Below are 22,387 nucleotides of genomic sequence, written 5' to 3' on the forward strand. Positions count from 1 at the left end.
TGGTGCTGATACTCTGTACCTGCACTGTCCCACACTGTAGCCACCTGCCATGTGTAGCTATTTACATTAGAATTAATGAAAATTAAATAAATTGAAAAACTCAGTTCCTCAGTCACACCAGCTACATTTCCAGTTGTTACCCTGGGGGTGAGGTGGGGGAGGGTTAGGACTGGGATCGGGCACATGTGGGGCTTCTGGGGTGACTGGTAAAGTTCTAGTTCTTGATTTGGGTGGTGACTCGGGTGATAAATTTATAATAATTTGTTAAGCTGTACGTTTTTGTATTTTTTACTTCTCTGTGTCATATATTACACAAATGAAAAAAGATTTAAAAAACTACCACACACTATCATTCAAGTTAAAAATTTGAGTTAGAAACTACTAACTTGGGGCTTCCCTGGTGGTGCAGTGGTTAAGAATCCGCCTGCCAATGCGGGGGACACGGGTTTGAGCTCTGGTCCGGGAAGATCCCACATGCCGCAGAGCAACTAAGCCCGTGCACCACAACTACTGAGCCCATGTGCCACAACTACTGAAGCCCACGTGCCTAGATCCCGTGCTACTCAACAAGAGAAGACACCGCAATGAGAAGCCTGCATACTGCGATGAAGAGTAGCCCCTGCTAGCTGCAACTAGAGAAAGCCCGCGCGCAGCAACGAAGACCCAACGCAGCCAAAAATAAATAAATAAAATAAATAAATGTATTAAAAAAACTACTGCTTTTATGTATAAACAAAATATTTTACAATGTTTACATCAGAGTGGATAAGTCTAGCTATATCTAGTTCACTGATTAAACTCTCAGAAGGAATCTCGTTCAAAGTTCATTCTGCGGTGTAGGTTGGTGCCTGTTTTCAAACTGAAAAGACTACTGTTTGGCATCAAATAAAAATACTGAGTGAGGTGAGAAGGGAATTTTTAATTTATTCTAAGAAGGATGACTTTTCCATTGTAAGGATTTAGTGGAGGATGTAGACAAAAGAGAAGTCCAATTTCATGGGGCCCATGTCTCTGATAAATGTGATTCAGGGCCTGAATCTCTACAGAATCTGGGAATTCAGTTTGTATGAAGTATTTGCTTTGGCATGATACCAATTTCCTATTTTAAGGAATTTAACCATAATAGAACTCACATTAAATACAAAACTATATAATGACTCATTTTTATCTATTACTATTTATAGCCAATTACAATGATTCTACCTCTCTGATTCAATGTGATTAAACTAATGACTGAGGAAGTTAAACAAAAGGGTGGCTCCCAACGAATGAATCAAACAAGGAGGGGCACTGCAATTATAAAGCTGACATTCAGCCACATTTCTTGGATAAGGAGCAATAAAGATGATAAAACAGTGTTATTTCTTTATGTTTTACTGGAGAGTTTTTCTTTATTTACTAAAGTCAAAAGGTTCAGGAATTTTTTACGATGTCCAACCTTGCCCAGTTGAAATGTATGACTAAGTCAACAAATCATATGGTTTCTCTACTTTCACAGCTACCTCATTCTTCTAGACTTAAGTTAAAGAGTCAATTCATGTTCCACACTAGTGAAATGGAGCCCTCAGCAGTCTTTCCCTCATACAAGCTAGCTTATCTTTAAGAAGAAATACAATACGAAAGAATTGTCATCGAGAGTGATGAAAATACCTTACTGTCTCTTACAGAGCGACCTGAGAAAAGCTAGTCAGTTCTTGCTAGGTTTAAGTTTGTCAGATGAAGAGAGTATTTTCCTTTTTCAAAATCAGACAAAATATTCCCTTATTTACAATAATAAAAAAAACTCATCTATATTTGTCAATCAGTCAGAGCAAAGCCACAATTCCGAGTTATCAGAAAAATTCATACCAAAGTGTTGTCTGCTTTTCCACCTTCCAGGGTCACTTCCAAATTAGAAAGTGCTGCTTCTACTTCGTCGACCTCAGACTCATTTGTAAAATCCTGTATTTCAGTAGACAATGACAGTTTGCTAATGTGATACTACAACAAAAACAGAAGTTTTAGGAATGTTATAAACACAAGGGAATCCATCGGTCATTTCTTCTTTGAAGACAATTCCCCTGTAATACTGAACATCTCCTGGAAGGAGATCTCCAAGCTATGTAGGGAAAATGAAATACAATTTAAATTATTCTGCGATTTATGGTTAGTCATGTTCCAACTCAGTTCTTTTCCATCACTGGTTGAACTTGTAGTGCAGAAGAGATGAGGATGGCAAGACTGATGCCTTATAAGACGTGCATGTGGATGGGTTATGAGGAATATTTTAAATTTAAATTTACTACCCTTATTTTCAGCTCTTTTTCAAAGAAAAAAAATCAGTATGAAGAAAATGAAACTTTAAGGAGAACAAATTTGCTTTGTCTCCTTTCAGAGAAAGGTACCAAGGTTCCCATACCTGTAGTGCTGCAAAGATCAACATTTCTTCCTCTGTGCAGTCAATTTCTTCTAAGAGAATGGCCCACCTGGCTTGTTCATAGAGCTGGTTTATTCGGACAGCATCGTACTAGAGAAAGAAATAGATATATGTGTGTGTATGTATGAGGGGGCATATTTACATTCCACAATACAAAAGATCTAGAATAACTGAGGCCAATCCTTGTTAATCAGATGCAATAAACTTTAGTTCAGGTAACTGAAAGAAATCCCTCTATCTTTCCACTGCCCCAGCTCATTTTACTTCTGAATTAAGAACTTTCTTTCTCAAAATATTTTCCAGAGCTTTTTCAAGGGGCCAAACTGACCCATCTTAGATTCCAGTATTTTCCCTTTCTTATCACACTTCTATTGTTGGGAAACACAGGTAGTGAAATGGTTTATGTGATAAGTAGTATAAGGAGAAGGGGCCCCAGGCTGATCTGTAGACTCTGTAAATCTAATCAGAATCTGACAGGGGTTTTTAGTGGAACTTCATGCAAGCTGATCAAGTTGGGCTGGAAGAGACAATGTTCAAATATCTCCAAGAACATTTTGAAAAAGAACAATGCTGGGGAGACACTTGTCCTCCCAGAATTTAAAATATATAATAAAGTGGCAGCAACTAAAATAGTGTGGTATTGGTATAGCAATGCACAAAATTTCAATAAAGCAATATCTAGCAACAGACCTATGTATGTATATAATTTAATATAAAATAAAATGGCATTTTATCAGCAGGGGAAGAAAGAATTCAGCACTGTAACAGTGTTAAAAATGCCAAGCAACTTGGAGAACAAAAATCGAAAATCACAAAACAATTTTACACATCCAAAACACATAAATTACAGATAGATTAAAGAATCTAAACATGCAAAACCACAATGAGATACCACTTCACATCCACTAGGATGAATCTAATCTAAAGGACAGATAATGACAAATATTGGTGAGAATGTGGGCAAATTGGAACCCCTGTGCATTGTTGGTGGGAATGTAAAATGGTGTAGCCTCCATGGGAAACAGTTTGGCAGTTCCTGAAAAAGTTGAACATAGAATATTATCCAGCAATTCCACTCATAAGTATATACTGAAAAAAATTGAAAACCGGGATTCAAACAAATACTATTACACCAATGTTCATAGTAGCATTATTCACAATTGCCAAAAGCTAGAAACAACCAAAATATATATCAATAGATGATTGAATAAACAAAATGTAATATATATCCAATACATACAATGGAATACAATGGAGTATTATTCAGCCTTAAAAAGGAAAGGAGAACAGTCAGCTCTACCCACCACCAGAGCCTCCCATCAAGCCTCTTAGATAGCCTCAACCACCAGAGGGCAGTCAGCAGAAGCAAGAAATACTACAATCCTGCAGCCTGTGGACCAAAAACCACAGTTACAGAAAGATAGACAAGATGAAAAGGCAGAGGGCTATGTACCAGATGAAGGAACAAGAAAAAACCCCAGAAAAACAACTAAATGAAGTGGAGATAGGCAACCTTCCAGAAAAAGAATTCAGAATAATGATAGTGAGATGATCCAGGACCTCGGAATAAGAATGGAGGCAAAGATTGAGAAGATGCAAGAAATGATTAACAAAGACCTAGAAGAATTAAAGAACAAACGAACAGAGATGACCAATACAATAACTGAAATGAAAACTACACTAGAAGGAATCAATAGCAGAATAACTGAGGCAGAAGAACGGATAAGTGACCTGGAAGACAGAATGGTGGAATTCACGGCTGCGGAACAGACTAAAGAAAAAAGAATGAAAAGAAATGAAGACAGCTTAAGAGACCTCTGGGACAACATTAAACGCAACAACATTCGCATTATAGGGGTCCCAGAAAGTGAAGAGAGAGAGAAAGGACCAGAGAAAATATTTGAAGAGATTATAGTCGAAAACTTCCCTAACATGGGAAAGGAAATAGCCACCCAAGTCCAGGAAGCGCAGAGAGTCCCGTACAGGATAAACCCAAGGAGAAACACGCCGAGACACATAGTAATCAAAGTGGCAAAAATTAAAGACAAAGAAAAATTATTGAAAGCAGCAAGGGAAAAACGACAAATAACATACAAGGGAACTCCCATAATGTTAACAGCTGATTTCTCAGCAGAAACTCTGCAAGCCAGAAGGGAGTGGCATGATATACTTAAAGTGATGAAAGGGAAGAACCTACAACCAAGATTACTCTACCCGGCAAGGATCTCATTTAGATTTGATGGAGAAATCAAAAGCTTTACAGACAAGCAAAAGCTAAGAGAATTCAGCACCACTGAACCAGCTCTACAACAAATGCTAAAGGAACTTCTCTAAGTGGGAAACACAAGAGAAGAAAAGGACCTACAAAAACAAACCCAAAACAATTAAGAAAATGGTCATAGGAACATACATATCGATAATTACCTTAAACGTGAATGGATTAAATGCCCGAACCAAAAGACATAGACTGGCTGAATGGATACAAAAACAAGACCCATATATATGCTGTCTACAAGAGACCCACTTTAGACCTAGGGACACATACAGACTGAAAGTGAGGGGATGGAAAAAGATATTCCATGCAAATGGAAATCAGAAGAAAGCTGGAGTAGCTATACTCATATCAGATAAAATAGACTTTAAAATAAAGAATGTTACAAGAGACAAGGAAGGACACTACATAATGATCCAGGGATCAATCCAAGAAGAAGATATAACAATTATAAATATATATGCACCCAACATAGGAGCACCTCAATACATAAGGCAACTGCTAACAGCTATAAAAGAGGAAATCGACAGTAACACAGTCATAGTGGGGGACTTTAACACCTCACTTACACCAATGGACAGATCATCCAAAATGAAAATAAATAAGGAAACAGAAGCTTTAAATGACACAACAGACCAGATAGATTTAATTGATATATATAGGACATTCCATCCAAAAACAGCAGATTACACTTTCTTCTCAAGTGCGCACGGAACATTCTCCAGGATAGATCACATCTTGGGTCACAAAATCAAGCCTCAGTAAATTTAAGAAAATTGAAATCATATGAAGCATCTTTTCTGACCACAACGCTATGAGATTAGAAATGAATTACAGGGAAAAAAACGTAAAAAAGACAAACACATGAAGGCTTAACAATACGTTACTAAATAACCAAGAGATCACTGAAGAAATCAAAGAGGAAATAAAAAAATACCTAGAGACAAATGACAATGAAAACACGACGACCCAAAACCTATGGGATGCAGCGAAAGCAGTTCTAAGAGGGAAGTTTATAGCTATACAAGCCTACCTAAAGAAACAAGAAAAATCTCAAATAGACAATCTAACCTTACACCTAAAGAAACTAGAGAAAGAAGAACAAACAAAACCCAAAGTTAGCAGAAGGAAAGAAATCATAAAGATCAGAGCAGAAATAAATGAAATAGAAACAAAGAAAACAATAGCAAAGATCAATAAAACTAAAAGTTGGTTCTTTGAGAAGATAAACAAAATTGATAAGCCATTAGCCAGACTCATCAAGAAAAAGAGGGAGAGGACTCAAATCAATAAAATCAGAAATGAAAAAGGAGAAGTTACAACAGACACTGCAGAAATACAAAGCATCCTAAGAGACTACTACAAGCAACTTTATGCCAATAAAATGGACAACCTGGAAGAAATGGACAAATTCTTAGAAAGGTATAACCTTCCAAGACTGAACCAGGAAGAAACAGAAAATATGAACAGACCAATCACAAGTAATGAAAGTGAAACTGTGATTAAAAATCTTCCAACAAACAAAAGTCCAGGACCAGATGGCTTCACAGGTGAATTCTATCAAACATTTAGAGAATAGCTAACACCTATCCTTCTCAAACTCTTCCAAAAAATTGCAGAGGAAGGAACACTCCCAAACTCATTCTATGAGGCCACCATCACCCTGATACCAAAACCAGACAAAGACACTACAAAAAAAGAAAATTACAGACCAATATCACTGATGAATATAGATGCAAAAATCCTCAACAAAATACAAGCAAACAGAATCCAACAACACATTAAAAGGATCATACACCACGATCAAGTGGGATTTATCCCAGGGATGCAAGGATTCTTCAATATACGCAAATCAATCAATGTGATACACCATATCAACAAACTGAAGAATAAGAACCATATGATCATCTCAATAGATGCAGAAAAAGCTTTTGACAAAATTCAACACCCATTTCTGATAAAAACTCTCCAGAAAGTGGGCATAGAGGGAACCTACCTCAACATAATAAAGGCCATATATGACAAACCCACAGCAAACATCATTCTCAATGGTGAAAAACTGAAAGCATTTCCTCTAAGATCAGGAACGAGACAAGGATGTCCAGTCTCACCACTATTATTCAACATAGTTCTGGAAGTCCTAGCCACGGCAATCAGAGAAGAAAAAGAAATAAAAGGAATACAAATTGGAAAAGAAGAAGTAAAACTGTCACTGTTTGCGGATGACATGATACTATACATAGAGAATCGTAAAAATGCCACCAGAAAACTGCTAGAGCTAATTAATGAATATGGTAAAGTTGCAGGATACAAAATGCATGCACAGAAATCTCTTGCATTCCTATACACTAATGATGAAAAATCTGAAAGAGAAATTATGGAAACACTCCCATTTACCATTGCAACAAAAAGAATAAAATACCTAGGAATAAACCTACCTAGGGAGACAAAAGACCTGTATGCAGAAAACTATAAGACACTGATGAAAGAAATTAAAGATGATACCAACAGATGGAGAGATATACCATGTTCTTGGATTGGAAGAATCAACATTGTGAAAATGAGTATACTACCCAAAGCAATCTACAGATTCAATGCAATCCCTATCAAATTACCAATGGCATTTTTTACGGAGCTAGAACAAATCATCTTAAAATTTGTATGGAGACACAAAAGACCCTGAATAGCCAAAGCAGTCTTGAGGCAAAAAAATGGAGCTGGAGGAATCAGACTCCCTGACTTCAGACTCTACTACAAAGCTCCAGTAATCAAGACAATATGGTACTGGCACAAAAACAGAAACATAGATCAATGGAACAAGATAGAAAGCCCAGAGATTAACCCACGCACCTATGGTCAACTAATCTATGACAAAGGAGGCAAAGATATACAATGGAGAAAAGAGAGTCTCTTCAATAAGTGGTGCTGGGAAAACTGGATAGCTACATGTAAAAGAATGAAATTAGAATACTCCCTAACACCATACACAAAAATAAACTCAAAATGGATTAGAGACCTAAATATAAGACTGGACACTATAAAACTCTTAGAGGAAAACATAGGAAGAACACTCTTGACATAAATCACAGCAAGATCTTTTTTGATCCACCTCCTAGAGTAATGGAAATAAAAACAAAAATAAACAAATGGGACCTAATGAAACTTCAAAGCTTTTGCACAGCAAAGGAAACCATAAACAAGATGAAAAGACAACCCTCAGAATGGGAGAAAATATTTGCAAACGAATCAACGGACAAAGGATTAATCTCCAAAATATATAAACAGCTCATTCAGCTCAATATTAAAGAAACAAACACCCCAATCCAAAAATGGGCAGAAGACCTAAATAGACATTTCTCCAAAGAAGACATACAGGCGGCCACGAAGCACATGAAAAGATGCTCAACATCACTAATTATTAGAGAAATGCAAATCAAAACTACAATGAGGTATCACCTCACTCCTGTTAGAATGGGCATCATCAGAAAATCAACAAACAACAAATGCTGGAGAGGGTGTGGAGAAAAGGGAACCCTCTTGCACTGTTGGTGGGAATGTAAATTGATACAGCCACTATGGAGAACAATATGGAGGTTCCTTAAAAAACTAAAAATAGAATTACCATATGACCCAGCAATCCCACTACTGGGCATATACCCAGAGAAAACCGTAATTCAAAAAGACACATGCACCCGAATGTTCATTGCAGCACTATTTACAATAGCCAGGTCATGGAAGCAACCTAAATGCCCATCAACAGACGAATGGATAAAGAAGTTGTGGTACATATATACAATGGAATATTACTCAGCCATAAAAAGGAAAGAAATTGAGTCATTTGTTGAGAAGTGGATGGATCTAGAGACTGTCATACAGAGTGAAGTAAGTCAGAAAGAGAAAAACAAATATCGTATATTAATGCATGTATGTGGAACCTAGAAAAATGGTACAGATGAGCCAGTTTGCAGGGCAGAAGTTGAGACACAGATGTAGAGAATGGACATATGGACACCAAGGGGGGAAAACTGCGGTGGGGTGGGGATGGTGGTGTGCTGAATTGGGCGATTGGGATTGACATGTATACACTGATGTGTATAAAATTGATGCCTAATAAGAACCTGCAGTATAAAACAACAAACAAAACAACTAATACTAAACTTTCATTGGGTTATTTGTATGGAAATATGTTAATATAAATGTTTCAGACATTACATGAAATTTCTAAAAATCTTATATTTGTATTTGTATGGAAATATGTTAATATAAAGGTTTCAGACATTATATGAAATTTCTAAAAATCTTATATTTGTATTTGTATGGAAATATGTTAATATAAATGTTTCAGACATTACATGAAATTTCTAAAAATCTTATATGTTCTGGTATAATGTTATATGTAATAATCCTAGTTATTACTTTAAAATGTATATCTCAGAAATAACTAATTTTCTTGTCAACTCCATTATTATGAACTTTCATCAAATCTTTAACAGTGGTCATTTTTAAGTCTTTTGTCATTTACAGACAGTTCTGGGTGTACTCTGATGATTTTGCAAATATGTTCCTATAAAAGGGTTTCATCTTCAAGAAATTCATGGAAAAGACTCTGACAAGTACAGGTTTCTGGTAACTGACTGTATTGCTGAACTGAATGAATAAGCATTTTCAGAACTCTAATGAAAAACTGATGAACTCATAAAAGTGCTAACAAAAGATCAAGATGAAAAAAAAAATTAATTACATGGGACTGAGTGAACTGATGAGGATGAGGATAATTTTTGTGACTTTCTGTCTGAATTAAAAAAAAAAAATCCCACAAGGACTCAGAGGCAAAGAATATACAAATCAATTTTCACTGCAAAGTAAAGGAGCTGTTACAGTGGAGGATTACTGGACTGAATGTCAATATTATGACATAGTATGAGTGTGTTTCATGTTTGTTAATTGCAATCATTGTTGCTTTTGTTGTGGTCATCCATGTACAATGCTTGGTGTCAGTCTACTTATCTCTTGTAAAAATAAAACACAGTGTGTGTGTGTGAAAAAAAAAAAAAAATAAAGACATCCAAACACTTGGGAATGCCTATATGAAACACATGCTAATTTAAACAGTTAGAAACAAACAAAAATATCCTAATGTGTATCAGAGCTTGAGAAATATCTGTTGATTAAGAGAAAGTGGTTGATATTGAGGTTACAATGTAATTTTTGTAATTTTTTTTCTGATTTTATCCTAATTGTAAATTCTTTACATATAACCTAAAATATTAGTCTTGATGTGCTTGACTAATTACTTATGTATTGTTTATTGCCATGTTTATTTTTAAAAAACAAAGTCAATGTTAAGTAGTAATTATCTTGAGCCTTTATACCTGTGTGTATTCTATTATTTATCTCATTCAAACAAGTAATAAAGTAAAATGCATTATTGCCCAGATGCCAGTAATACTTTAAACCAAATCAGTGTTCAAACACAATATTTTAAACATTTTTCACACCTGCTTGGACAGTAATTCAATTATGTGCACTTAAATCTGCAATATTGTAAAAAAAAAAAAAAAAAAGAAAGGAATTCTGATACATGCTACAACATAAATGAACCTTGAGGACATTATGCTCAGTGAAATCAGACAGACACAAAAGGACAATTATTGTATGATTCCACTTATATGGAGTACCTAGACTAGGCAAATTCATACAGACGGGAAGTAGGATAGAGGTTACTAGGGGCTGGAGGAAGGGGAGAATGGGGAGCTTTGTTTAATGGGTACAGCGTTTCTGTACAGGATGATGAAATAGTTCTGAAAATAGTGGTGATAGTTGCACAACACTGTGAATGTACTTAATGCCACTGAATTGTAGACCTAAAAATGGTTAAAATGGCAAATGTTATGTTATATTTTATCATAATTTAAAAAAGTAAAAAAAAAAAACACCCCAGACTTGTACATGAATGTTCACAGCAGTATTTTTCATAATAGCCAAAAAGTAGAAACAATCCAGATGTCCATCAGCCGACAAATGCATAAATACATATACATATAATGGAATATTATTTGGCAATAAAAAGAAATGAAATACTGATACATGCTACAATATGAATGGACCTTGAAAATATTAAGCTAAGTGAAAGAAACTGTCACAAAGTACCACATAGTTTGTATATTGTATAACTCCATTTACATGAAATGTCCAGAATAAGCAAATCCATAGAGACAGAAAGTAGACTGATGGTTGCTTAGGATTGGGAGGGTTGGAGGGAAATGGGAAGAGACTCCTAATGGGTGATGGACTTCTTGGTGGGATGATGAAAATGCTCTGAAATTAGATAGTGGTGTTGGTTGCACAACTCTGTGAATATACTAAAAAACACTGATTTGTACATATTAAATGGGTGAAATGTTGGTATGTGAAATGCATGGTATTATGTGAATTATATATCTAAAAGCAGTTATAAAAAATATAAAGATAACAATCAAAACTATTAGAAGGAAACATGAGAGAAACCTTTTTGTAATTTTTCAGCAAGGAAGCCTTTTCTAAGCAAGACAGGAAAACTTTAGGTTATGCTGCATAAGGCTGAGTTGACAATCAATAACTAAACATTATTAAGTGAAAAATACCCTGAAGAAGATTATATGTTTATAAGATATAGATTGAAAGAAAATATCTGCAATAAAAAAGGTAATATCCATTTCACACAAAATGCTCCTATAAATAAATACAAAAAATATAAAGAGTTCAATAGAAGATGGGGCAAATATATATATCAACGGGCAATTCACAGAAGAAACCAAAATGGCCACATAAACATTCGAAAAGATTCTCAACCTCACTAGTAATCAGAGAATTCAAATTAAAACAAGAAGACATAGGGCTTCCTTGGTGGTGCAGTGGTTAAGAATCCGCCTGCCAATGCAGGGGACACAGGTTCGAGCCCTGGTCCGGGAAGATCCCACGTGCCATGGAGCAACTAAGCCTGTGCGCCACAACTACTGAGCCTACGTGCTGCAGCTACTGAAGCCCATGCGCCTAGAGCCCGTGCTCCACAACAAGAGAAGCCACTGCAATGGGAAGCCCGCACACCACAATGAAGAGTAGCCCCCGCTCGCCGCAACTAGAGAAAGCCTGCGCACAGCAACAAAGACCCAACACAACCAAAAAATAAATAAATAAAATAAATAAATTTATTTTAAAAACCCCCAAAAAACAAGATGACATAATTTCTATTTTCTTATCAGATTTACCCAGGCTGTAAGTACTGATAATGGCTGGTATTGGTGAGGATGTGGTGCAAACGGGCACTTACACATATGAGATCAGTAGGAAGAACTTTGGCGGGATATTTAAATGGTTTTTTTGCCCTTTCATGAGCATGTCCACAGTTACTATTCTAAAGAAATGCAAAGCACTCATCAAAGACACTTGTACAAGAATGTTCACAGTTTTTGAAAGAGGAAACATTTCAAGCAACTCACAGGTCCTGATAAACTATAGCCTTTCCTTTGATTATTTTGTACTGGTTAAAAAAAATGAGTCAGACACATATGCTGACATGAAAAGATGGCCGTGATATATTATGAAGTAAAAAGAAGTGAGCTACACAGCAAATACATGATCCTATTCATGTAGGAAGAAAAGATCCTGAAAATCTGTTCAAAAATACGTTTATAAATGTATGTGAAAAAATCTGCATGAATGATTAATCATTAAGCTGTTAACTGTGGTTAGTTCTCAGGAGAAGGGTCATGGTAAAGGACTATTTTCCAGTTTTACTCTAAATAATTCCTTTTTAGTTTTAGCCATTTTTAAGTGTACGGTTCAGTGGCATTAAGTACACTCGCATTGCTGTGCAACCATTACCACCATCTGTGTCCAGAACTCATTTCATCTTGCAAAACTGGAATTCTGTACTGATTAAACAATAACTCCTATGTTTGATTTTCTTTCTTTTTTTTTTTTTCATACTGAGGCTACACTTTACTGTATCCTTTAAAAAAGATAAAATGTTGAAGATAACATGGGGGAGAAATAGAAAGATAGTCAGAATACCTAAACAGGTCTATCACGGATTGGTTGGCATGAGTTTGTTTTTCCTTTTGCATTAACTTTATGTACACTAGGGAAAAAGGTGACAGGGAAGGTCAAAATCCGCAGTGAGCCGAGCCTGGCAAGCGGTGCTGCTCTTAGGCCGGTGGGACTGTGACCTGTCCACAGGCTCCCTCCTTCTCAGCATTTCTAAAGCTGCTTGGAAAGGAGGGCAAATGCAGATCCAGGGGTGTGGTTTTCAGGAGGCTGGAACAATAAGAATCTTAAAGTCTGTCCTGGTTTTGTGAACTTTGACAGGTGTCATGGAAACCCTCAGGAGTTTGCCCCAGAATCCTCCAAAAACAAACCAAAACATGACACGCATAAAAACATTCATGGTATCATCATTCATAACAGCTCCAAACCAGAAACAACCCAATGTCCCTCAACTGGAAAATGGATAAACAAGTGTATCCAAGTGTGTCCATCCACACGATAGGACACCATTCCGGCAAAAACACAGATAAACTTCGAAGTCATCATGCCGAGAGTCCAGATACAAGACTACACACTGTATGATTCCATACGTGAAATTTCTAGAAAAGGTAAAACTCAAGACGGAAAGCAGACCAGGTGTGGGCTGGGGCTGGTGGCAGGGACTGACCACAGATGGGTATGAGGAAACATTTTTGGGTGACACAAGTGTTTTAAAACTAGACTGTGGTGATGGTTGCACAACTATATAGATTCACTAAAAATCACATTGTACACTTACAATGGGTAAATTTTATGGTATGTCAATTATACTGTAATCCAAAGACATGACAACTAAACAAACCACACACACAGTGCACACCAAAACCAGGCACCCAACCCCCAACCCTCTCCCCCAAAAAGGCCCTGCCTTTAATTCACAGCTGAAACACAAAATCTAAATAGTATGTGCGGTTGCCGAAATCTGAATTGGACTAACAAACTGTCATATTTATCTATCATCTATCCATCTATCTATCTATCTATCTATCTATCTATCTATCTATCTATCTATCTATCTATCTCTCCCTCTCTGTCTGCTGTAGGGGTTTTAGTGAGAGTAAGTTAAATCACCCTATAAGGCTTTTCTCTCAAATGCAGTTAGAAAAGATTTAAAAAATTTAATAAGAGCTTCCTCACCTCCCCTCCACCCCAAGCCAGATTAAAGATAAAGAGCTAACTCCCCTCCACCCCAAGCCAGATTAAAAAAAAAAACTCTTTTGACAGAATATTGGTTAAACAAGAGTTGCCTGCATTTACAGACTAACATCAAGAGAAGAGGCCGGGCCAGCCTGGCTCCTGCTGAGGAACCTGGATTCCTCTGCGGCATCCACAGAGCTCTGGATTTTCCTCTTTGGAGGCTTGTTCACATTCCCACTGAGGCTCTGGGACAGCACAAGGTCCTGGGTCTTCACAGGTTCATTCATTAACAGGTATCCCAAAAGCTTTTTTCCTGAGAACTCTTTCAGTGGTTTCAGCAACTCAGAAACAAATTTTTCCCTGGTGGGAACTGGCTACTGCTGCCCTCTCCTTGGCCCTCAATTTCCTTTGTCTCCTGGTTAATTGAAAATAGAAACCACCAAAGCACGTAGTTTCTGCCAACTCCACCGCATGAATCCCTGTTTCTCCCTATCTGGCCAATTCAGTAAACCCTTCCCTCCTTCCACCAACCAACAATATAAAAAATAACAAAACCTACCTCCCATAGTTTTCATGCTCTCAGGAAGGGATTACTATTTGGATCTAATCACTCTTAAGTGATTCCCTAAAAACTTGGGTAGCAAGTTTTTAAAATTAATTAATTAATTAATTATTTTGGCTGTGCTGGATCTTCATTGCTGCATGCAGGCTTTCTCTAGTTGCGGCAAGCGTGGGCTACTCTTCGTTTAGGTGCACGTGCTTCTCATTGCAGTGGCTTCTCTTGTTGCAGAGCATGGGCTCTAGGTGTGCGGGCTTCAGTAGTTGCGACATGCGGGCTCAGTAGTTGCGGCACACAGGCTCACTAGTTGTGGCGCACGGGCTTAGTTGCTCTGCGGCATGTGGGATATTCCCGGACCAGGGCTCAAACCCGTGTCCCCTGCATTGGCAGGCGGATTCTCAACCACTGGACCACTAGGGAAGTCCCCAGTTGGATAGCAAGTTTTAGTATCTTCTAGGCCTCTTATTAAAACTGATGTGCCTTGGGACTTCCCTGGTGGCTCAGTGCTTAAGAATCCTCCTGCCAATGCAGGGGACATCGGTTTGAGCCCTGGTCCGGGAAGATCCCACATGCCACGGAGCTAGGCCCGTCCCATGCGCCACAACTACTGAGCCTGCACTCTAGAGCCCACGAGCCACAACTACTGAGCCCATCTGCCACAACTACTGAAGCCTGCGTGCCTAGAGCCTGTGCTCCGCAACAAGAGAAACCACTGCAATGAGAAGCCCGCGCACCACAAGGAAGAGTAGCCCCCGCTCGCAGCAACTAGAGAAAGCCCTCGCACAGAAACGAAGACCCAACACAGCCATAAATAATAAATAAATAAATAAGATAAAATAAAAGACAAAACTGTAGTTCCCAGAGGCTCTCATTATAAAAAAAAATAATAAAAAATAAATAAATAAAATGCACTTAAATGGGGCAAGAGAGTATATAATGATGGAATTCATTTTGAATGAATTCAAAAGGGACAAAGGGTGTACAATAAAAAGTCAGTCTCTTACCTTTCCTTGTTCCCCACAAAGTGTAGTTTCTCTACCAACTGTTTTGTACCTTGTTCTTTTTCATTCAGTAATATTCCCTGAATATGCTCCCCATCAAAAGAAAGCTGATTCATTCTTCCTAATCAAAACACTGTATGAGGGCTTCCCTGGTGGTGCAGTGGTTGAGAATCTGCCTGCCAATGCAGGGGACACGGGTTCGAGCCCTGGTCTGGGAAGATACCACATGCCGTGGAGCAACTAGGCCCGTGAGCCACAATTACTGAGCTTGCACGTCTGGAGCCTGTGCTCCGCAACAAGAGAGGCTGTGATAATGAGAAGCCCGCGCACCGTGATGAAGAGCGGCCCCCACTTGCCACAACTAGAGAAAGCCCTCGCACAGAAACGAAGACCCAACACAGCCCTAAATAAATAAATAAATAAATAAATAAATAAACCCAAAGTTTAAAAAAAAAAAAAAGACAACTAAACTCAACAGTTTAAAAAAAAACAAACAAAACAACACTATATGAATGGACCATAACGTATTTAACCAGTTCCCTATTGATGGATGTTTAGGTGGTTTCCAATTTTTCCCTAAAAGAAATAATGTAATAACTGTTCTTGTGTACAGACATATCAACTCACATATTTGAGTATAACTGTGGTATAAATATCGAGGGGTGGATTTTCTGGGTCAAAGCCATGCAGAATTGTAATTCTGATAGATATTGCCAAATTGCCTTCCATAGAGGCTAGATTAATTCATAATTTGACCTACAAGCAGTGTATGTATGAGAGAGCCTGTTTCCCCACACTCTTGCTAAGATAGTGCATGAAACTTTTTGATCTTTGCCAGTATAAGACCTTATAAGAGCCATTGTAGTTCCTTTTCTATGAACTATGTGTTCACATCCTTTGCTCATTAGTCTACTGGGTTGTTGGTATTTTATTATTGATTTGGAAGAGCTCTTGATATATTAGAGACTGGCCTTTTGCTTGTAGTATGTGTTGCAATGACTTTTTTTTAACTTCATTTACAGTTTTTTGCCATGCATAAAATTTTCATTTTTTAATTAAAATGTACCAATCTTTTCTTTATGGATTCCGGATTTTGCATTTTTAAAGTATATTATATTTGAAATGTATTCTAGTACTTTCATACATCTGAGATTTTAATCAGCGCCTGTTGCCTCAGCTCTACAGCTTGCTTGGATCTCTCCTCTGAAAGCCAGAGAAGAGAAGCTCCCTGGTCCTATTATATGATTTAACTCCTAAATGTAGGGTACCTTGTATGTTTGCAGTGGTTTCATGGGTGCTATCTTTGCTCTTCTTGATTTGATTGTAGATTCTTTGAAAGCACAAACTCTATCTTAAGTTTCTATATCCCTCTACCCAGGAGCCTTAAACTTGCTTTCATTTATAGCACTCTGTACTTTAGGAGGGCAGAGAAGGGAGGGCTGCCACAACTCTAGAGTGGTTGGGGAATCATCCTGCACCCCAAAGTCCTATCCCACCAGCTTGAGTTTTCCTGTCACCTTTGGGTTGACAGCTGCTATTTTGCTGTTAGATTCAGATACATTTTGTTCATAGGCTATGGACACAGAACTCCTTACCAATTAAGCAAGCAGGGGCTGGAGGCAAAGAGCCTAGGACAACAGCCCTAGTAACCTTTGCCTTCCGGGTTCTTGTCCCCTTCTGGAAGTATGATTCCTTTTAATCTTCCACTTTTTAGACAACACATTTTTAACACTGCCCCTCCATGTTTGATATTTATGCTGATGATCTGCCATGTCTGAATTCCTTGACTGTGATGTCACTTACATGTTCCTGACTATTATTTTAAGCAGTAGATGACTGAGTTTACTTTTAGCATGGAGCTCAATTGCCAAAGCAAGGGTTTTAATGGGGAATCTCTTGGCAAGGAAATTGATAGGAGGGTCTCCAAGGACCAGCTGATCCCATCCTGGAGCAGGCGACTAGGAAAGTCTGACTCTCCCAGCATCCTTGCAGCACGTAGGGGTTGAGAGTAAAGGAAATATCAGAAGTGCTCCCTAACTCCAAGGAGTTTGCAGTTTATTTGTAGAGAAAATCCATGAATGTGGTACAATTAGAGGTGTGAGTCCTGAAATTACACTCAGTTGTGGCTTAGAAAAGGGAAGGGCCAGTGTGACCAAGAGTAGAGAAAAGCTCCTTTCTGGAAGGAATAAGACCTGAATGTGATCTTAGGGCAGGGTTTCTGAATCTGCGATTCTTGGATTTGGGAGTCTAAATCAGGTGGTCCATAAGCCTGGATTAGGAAAACCTACACCTCTATTTGCAATGGCTCTTAATGGAAATTTAGCATTTCCTTCCATGGTGAATGTAGGCCACAAACCACAGTACTACAGAGCACTTATGACTTCATGACTACCAGAATCACAGATTTTTCATATTGCATCACAGTTGCTGTTTTCAAATAATGCTCACATTCATCATCACTTTGATATCAACTAATTAAACAGATATGTTACTTATATCCATTCTGAAAAAGATTTTGGTTACTATAGTTCAATATAGTTCCATTTTGTAATCCTATGTATTTTATTTCATAAATTTGAAAACATTATTCTAACATCCAGCAGTTTTGGGCCCTCAACTTCTATCTTAGTTCTTGGCACACGGTAGTTGTTCGATAAACAAATGAATAAATAAAACAACAGGGGCACAAGTCTGAGAGATAAGTTGGGGCCACATTCCTGACTTAGCAATTAGAAAATGCATAAGTATGTTTTATTTATGTGTTATCTAGTTTCAGAAAAAAATTTAAGGCAGTTTATTAGAATAGATAGCATACAACAAGGTAGATTAAGTTACCTAGGAACTAGTCAAGGAAAGAGTAAAGCTGAGTCAGGAATGAGGCTAAAAAATGAGGTCACAGAAAATGTAAAGATTTGGTTCTAGCAGGCAACACAAAAAAGAAAACCTGAATAGTTGTATAATTCACACTGCCCTTAAGAAAATCAAAACAATTGGTTAAGAGAAGCCATAACAGTAATTTCTCCTGAAGATTTTATCAAAGAAGAGCCAAAGTTTGCTTTCTTACCATGATTCACTGGAAGTGATGTACTCCAGATGCAAGCTAGGCCCATGGGCAGTAAGCTGGATCTCAACCAAAGACTGAGCAAGAGCTCCACAGAAACAAGGAAGAGGGCTTATTTTGAAGCAGATGCCAGTTAGGTAAGCAGTGGGAGTCCAGATGGGCCTCTGGAGCCCAGACAAAATGAGGACCAAGGAGGAGACAGTGACACAAGAGGCAGAAACACTGCCGTAGATGAGGAAGGGATGGGTGCAGAAAAGGCGACCCGAGGCAGGCCCCTTGGACAAGTGCCCGGTGGTAATCAAAGAAGAGCAGTCAGCTCGGAACTGGGATGGGAAGGATACAATCATGTTGTGCACTCAGAGGACTGGTGACCCAGTGTGTGTTTTCTACTTTGGGCCATTTTAAGTGCCAATTCACAACTCTACAAAAGGGAGAACTGGGACAAGGAAGGGGCAGATGTTCAGAGGAGTTATTTCACCATTCAGCTGTCCTAGGAAATTTCAGGTGGGAGATGTGCACTTAAAATGAAAGTTGGCAACCAGCTGGGGTCTTTATTTATCCAGATGATCCCTCTGTCTCATTGCCCAAGACTCATTCAGCACCGCAGTGGGGAGCCAGGTGTGTGCTATCATGAGGTCCTGGCTTCTTTGCCAAAACCCCTCCCCTCTTAACCTGGGCCCTGACAACTCCCTCCTTCCTAAGCATGAAGGACTCCAACTCTGTGAGCCACTCTCTTCTTGTTCCTGCTTCACCGTGAATGGAGAGGGGCAGCACATGCCATGAGTGAAGACCCTTAGAGACTCCCCTAACTCAGGGGTAGCCTACCATGCTCGCTAGAGACAAACAGATGAAAATCCAGAGACCAGTATACATTTATTGGTCTCACCCTACAGAGCTAAACAGAAGGTTACATAAATTAATCCTAATTTTGAAAACTAAATAACTCAATTTTACACTTTCATGCATTCACATTAAAAAAAAAAAAAAGGAGAGACAGAATTGAGAAAAAGTATCTTACTTTGGGATTCAAGTCAAAGAAAGTGTAGTATTTAAATCGTAACAGCAGCTGCTCATCCTCCTGGATGCCTTGTTCCATAAGGGAACGTGAGGAGTCTAGCCAACTAGAAAACAACAGGATGAGTTTTAAAAGTCAATCAATTTTACACACATAATTATAGTATTATATAATGTGTTTATATATACATATGCATGTATATCTAAATGTATACGTGTGTATACATACACCCTTGAACAAAGTCCGGGTAAGTAATATAACCAAAACTCAGTAAGGGAGATGACTTGATAATAGCTTATATCTCCATTTTATACATACAGCTTTCATACAGCTTTCCAAGTGCTTTTTTGTATGTATATATTTTCTCACTGACACTTTAAAGTAACCAACTGAAGGAGCCAGGGCAGTTCTTCTTCTTCTTTCTTTTTTTGAGTTAATTTTTTTTACAATTTAATTTTATTTATTTTGGCTGCACCAGGTCTTAGTTGCGGCACGTGGGATCTTTAGTGGTGGCATGTGGACTCAGTTGCGGCACGTGGGATCTTTAGTTGTGGCATGCGGGCTCTTAGTTGCCGCATGTGGGATCTAGTTCCCTGACCAGGGATCGAACCTGGGCACCCTGCATTGGGAGCGCAGACTCTCACCCACTGGACCACCAGGGAAGTCCCCCAGGGCAGTTCTTATTTTCTCAGTTTTATGGATGAGGAAAATGAGCCTCAGCAACATTAAGTGATATGTTCAAGGTCACATGCCTCGTGGTGGAGCCAGAATGAGAATCTGCGCTTGCTGACTGTTGCATGTACTTGTGCTACATGTACTTGTTGACTGCTGACCACTTCTACACCAGATGGTCCAACCCAGAACTGGCTCTATCTTACAGAAAGTTCTATGTAGAACTTTCTGTAACGATGGAAATGTTCTATATTGCCCTGCCCAATTGAGTAGCCACTAGCCACACGTGGCTACTGAAGGTTTAAATGTGGCTAGTGCCACATTTTAATTTTAATTATGTTCAAACATAAATGTAAATGTCCATATGCGGCTAGTGACTCCTGTACTGGGTAGCACAATTCTAGAGTTTGAAAGATAAGTACTGGCAATGGTAGGGGTGATGAAAAGTTAACAACAAAACAAGGTGGGAATGAGGGGCATCCAATACCACTGAAGGAAAATGGCTTGAACTTCTATCAAGTATTTTATATATGTTTATATATATTGATTATATATACTTATATATGTAATATTCTATTACATATTATATATTCCCTTTTGGGAGAATAAGAATAACCAAGATTCAGTCTCCAACCTAAAGGAACTGACAGTCCAGTAGGGTAACCAAGCCTCATACTAAAGGAACAAGGTAACACTGGAGCCAAGAACAGGACTCAAGGGAAGTGACTGATCTTGAATGGTGACATCTGAGAAGGAGACTGTATGTGGCTGGGCTTTAAAGGACAAACAGGGATGGGCTGGTAGAGGAGGAGGGAAGGAGAGGGTTCTGGAGCAGGGGAAAAGCTGAGATGAGGCGGTGACAGAAGAGTGAGCATGCACGTGAGGGGATGGGGTGCATGAGAGCACAGCAGGACGGACAGATGGACATCTTCGGGGCCAGATCTCACAGGGAATGGAATGCTGTTAACAAACTTGACTTTGCTTGGTGGACAGCAGGGAGTGAAATAGATGGTGGTTTGAGAAATAGATTGTGTTTTCTGAGACCACTTCAAACAAACGCTGAAGGACTCACTCGTTGGATCGCAGAATGGAGAAGGAGTGCTCTACGAAAGACAGTGAGGCCACCTTGGGTCTCCTCCGCTGCTCCATGGGGACCAACCCACTTATAAGCTGTTCTACATTCCATAAAATACACTTTGCACACGTGTATGGGCAAAGAATTAGTATTCACATATGGTAAACCATTGAATTAACCCAGTGCATAAATGTTGTCACACTTTAAATGTATTGAAATGATGAAAGGCTGCATTTTTCCCTTTTGTTGCTAAAATCAGCACTGATTTTTGTGAATAGTATACAATCCCTAGGCATGCTAACTTAAAAATGAAACACCCCCCCTCCCCCATCCCTGCAGCATCTCTCTTACTATATCAGCATCAGTTCACAGAGAAGCAAAACGAAGTCATGTCCTTACCCTGCGTTAAGCTTGGCTTTGTCAACCAGAGACCGAGGCTGGTACATGTCAGCAAGAGCTTCTGGTGACTGAGGGGGCTGGCTGAATGCAAGGATACTGCAGTTTTGTTCAGTCAAAGGGCTGTCACTAAACCAAGTCATTGTGGATGACGCTGGCGTTCCGTTGATGGGGTCATATGTGGGGGTCATGGTTCTACTGTATAAGCCAGGACTTACTGCAAAGCAAAGGAGAGTATGAACTAGGATATGAGATTTGGGGTAGGAATCTTTAGAAAAATAATTACCAATATTGCTTGTACTAAAATGGATTTTGAACTTAAATGTTTGTTATCATTTAAAATAATCAGATGAGTCATGAGTGATGGGGAGAGAAGTTAAACACAGGTAAAACTCCTGTCTGAATATTTAGCTCCTGGGAAGCTTGGGAACTCATAGGCTGTAAAAACTTCCAAAATCAACCCAGACAGATGTGGGACTATCTCCTTCTCAATAATTCAGAATTCTCCTATTTCGGTAGTGAGTTCTGGCACTATTAGAAAACTGGAGCTCTTGCAGAATGCATGCATACACTATATTCTTTGGCAAATCCCCTAAACAAATCACCGTATTTACAATTTTAAGAACCCAGCTAGTTGATGGTTTATAAATCATCTGACTCTAATTTGCATAAGGAAAGTGTAAATAATCCTTTTCATTCTTTGCATTGGAATATACCAT

The 22,387-nt window shown here is 38.5% G+C and overlaps 1 protein-coding gene across 1 annotated transcript in view; it reads right to left on the bottom strand.

Moving 5' to 3' along the window:
* Nucleotides 1–22,387, bottom strand: part of FERMT1 (FERM domain containing kindlin 1) — a 54,297-nt gene that overhangs the window by 19,866 nt on the left and 12,044 nt on the right. The window contains exons 5-8 of the mRNA XM_068524521.1: nt 21,672–21,885; nt 19,529–19,631; nt 2,399–2,506; nt 1,849–1,980 (exon numbers count right to left, since the gene is read on the bottom strand). Coding sequence (XP_068380622.1) covers nt 1,849–1,980; nt 2,399–2,506; nt 19,529–19,631; nt 21,672–21,885 — 557 coding nt within the window. The remainder of the gene's footprint in view (nt 1–1,848; nt 1,981–2,398; nt 2,507–19,528; nt 19,632–21,671; nt 21,886–22,387) is intronic.

This window comes from Eschrichtius robustus, chromosome 16 (assembly GCF_028021215.1).
Source record: "Eschrichtius robustus isolate mEscRob2 chromosome 16, mEscRob2.pri, whole genome shotgun sequence".
In the NCBI taxonomy this organism is placed as follows: Eukaryota; Metazoa; Chordata; class Mammalia; order Artiodactyla; family Eschrichtiidae; genus Eschrichtius; species Eschrichtius robustus.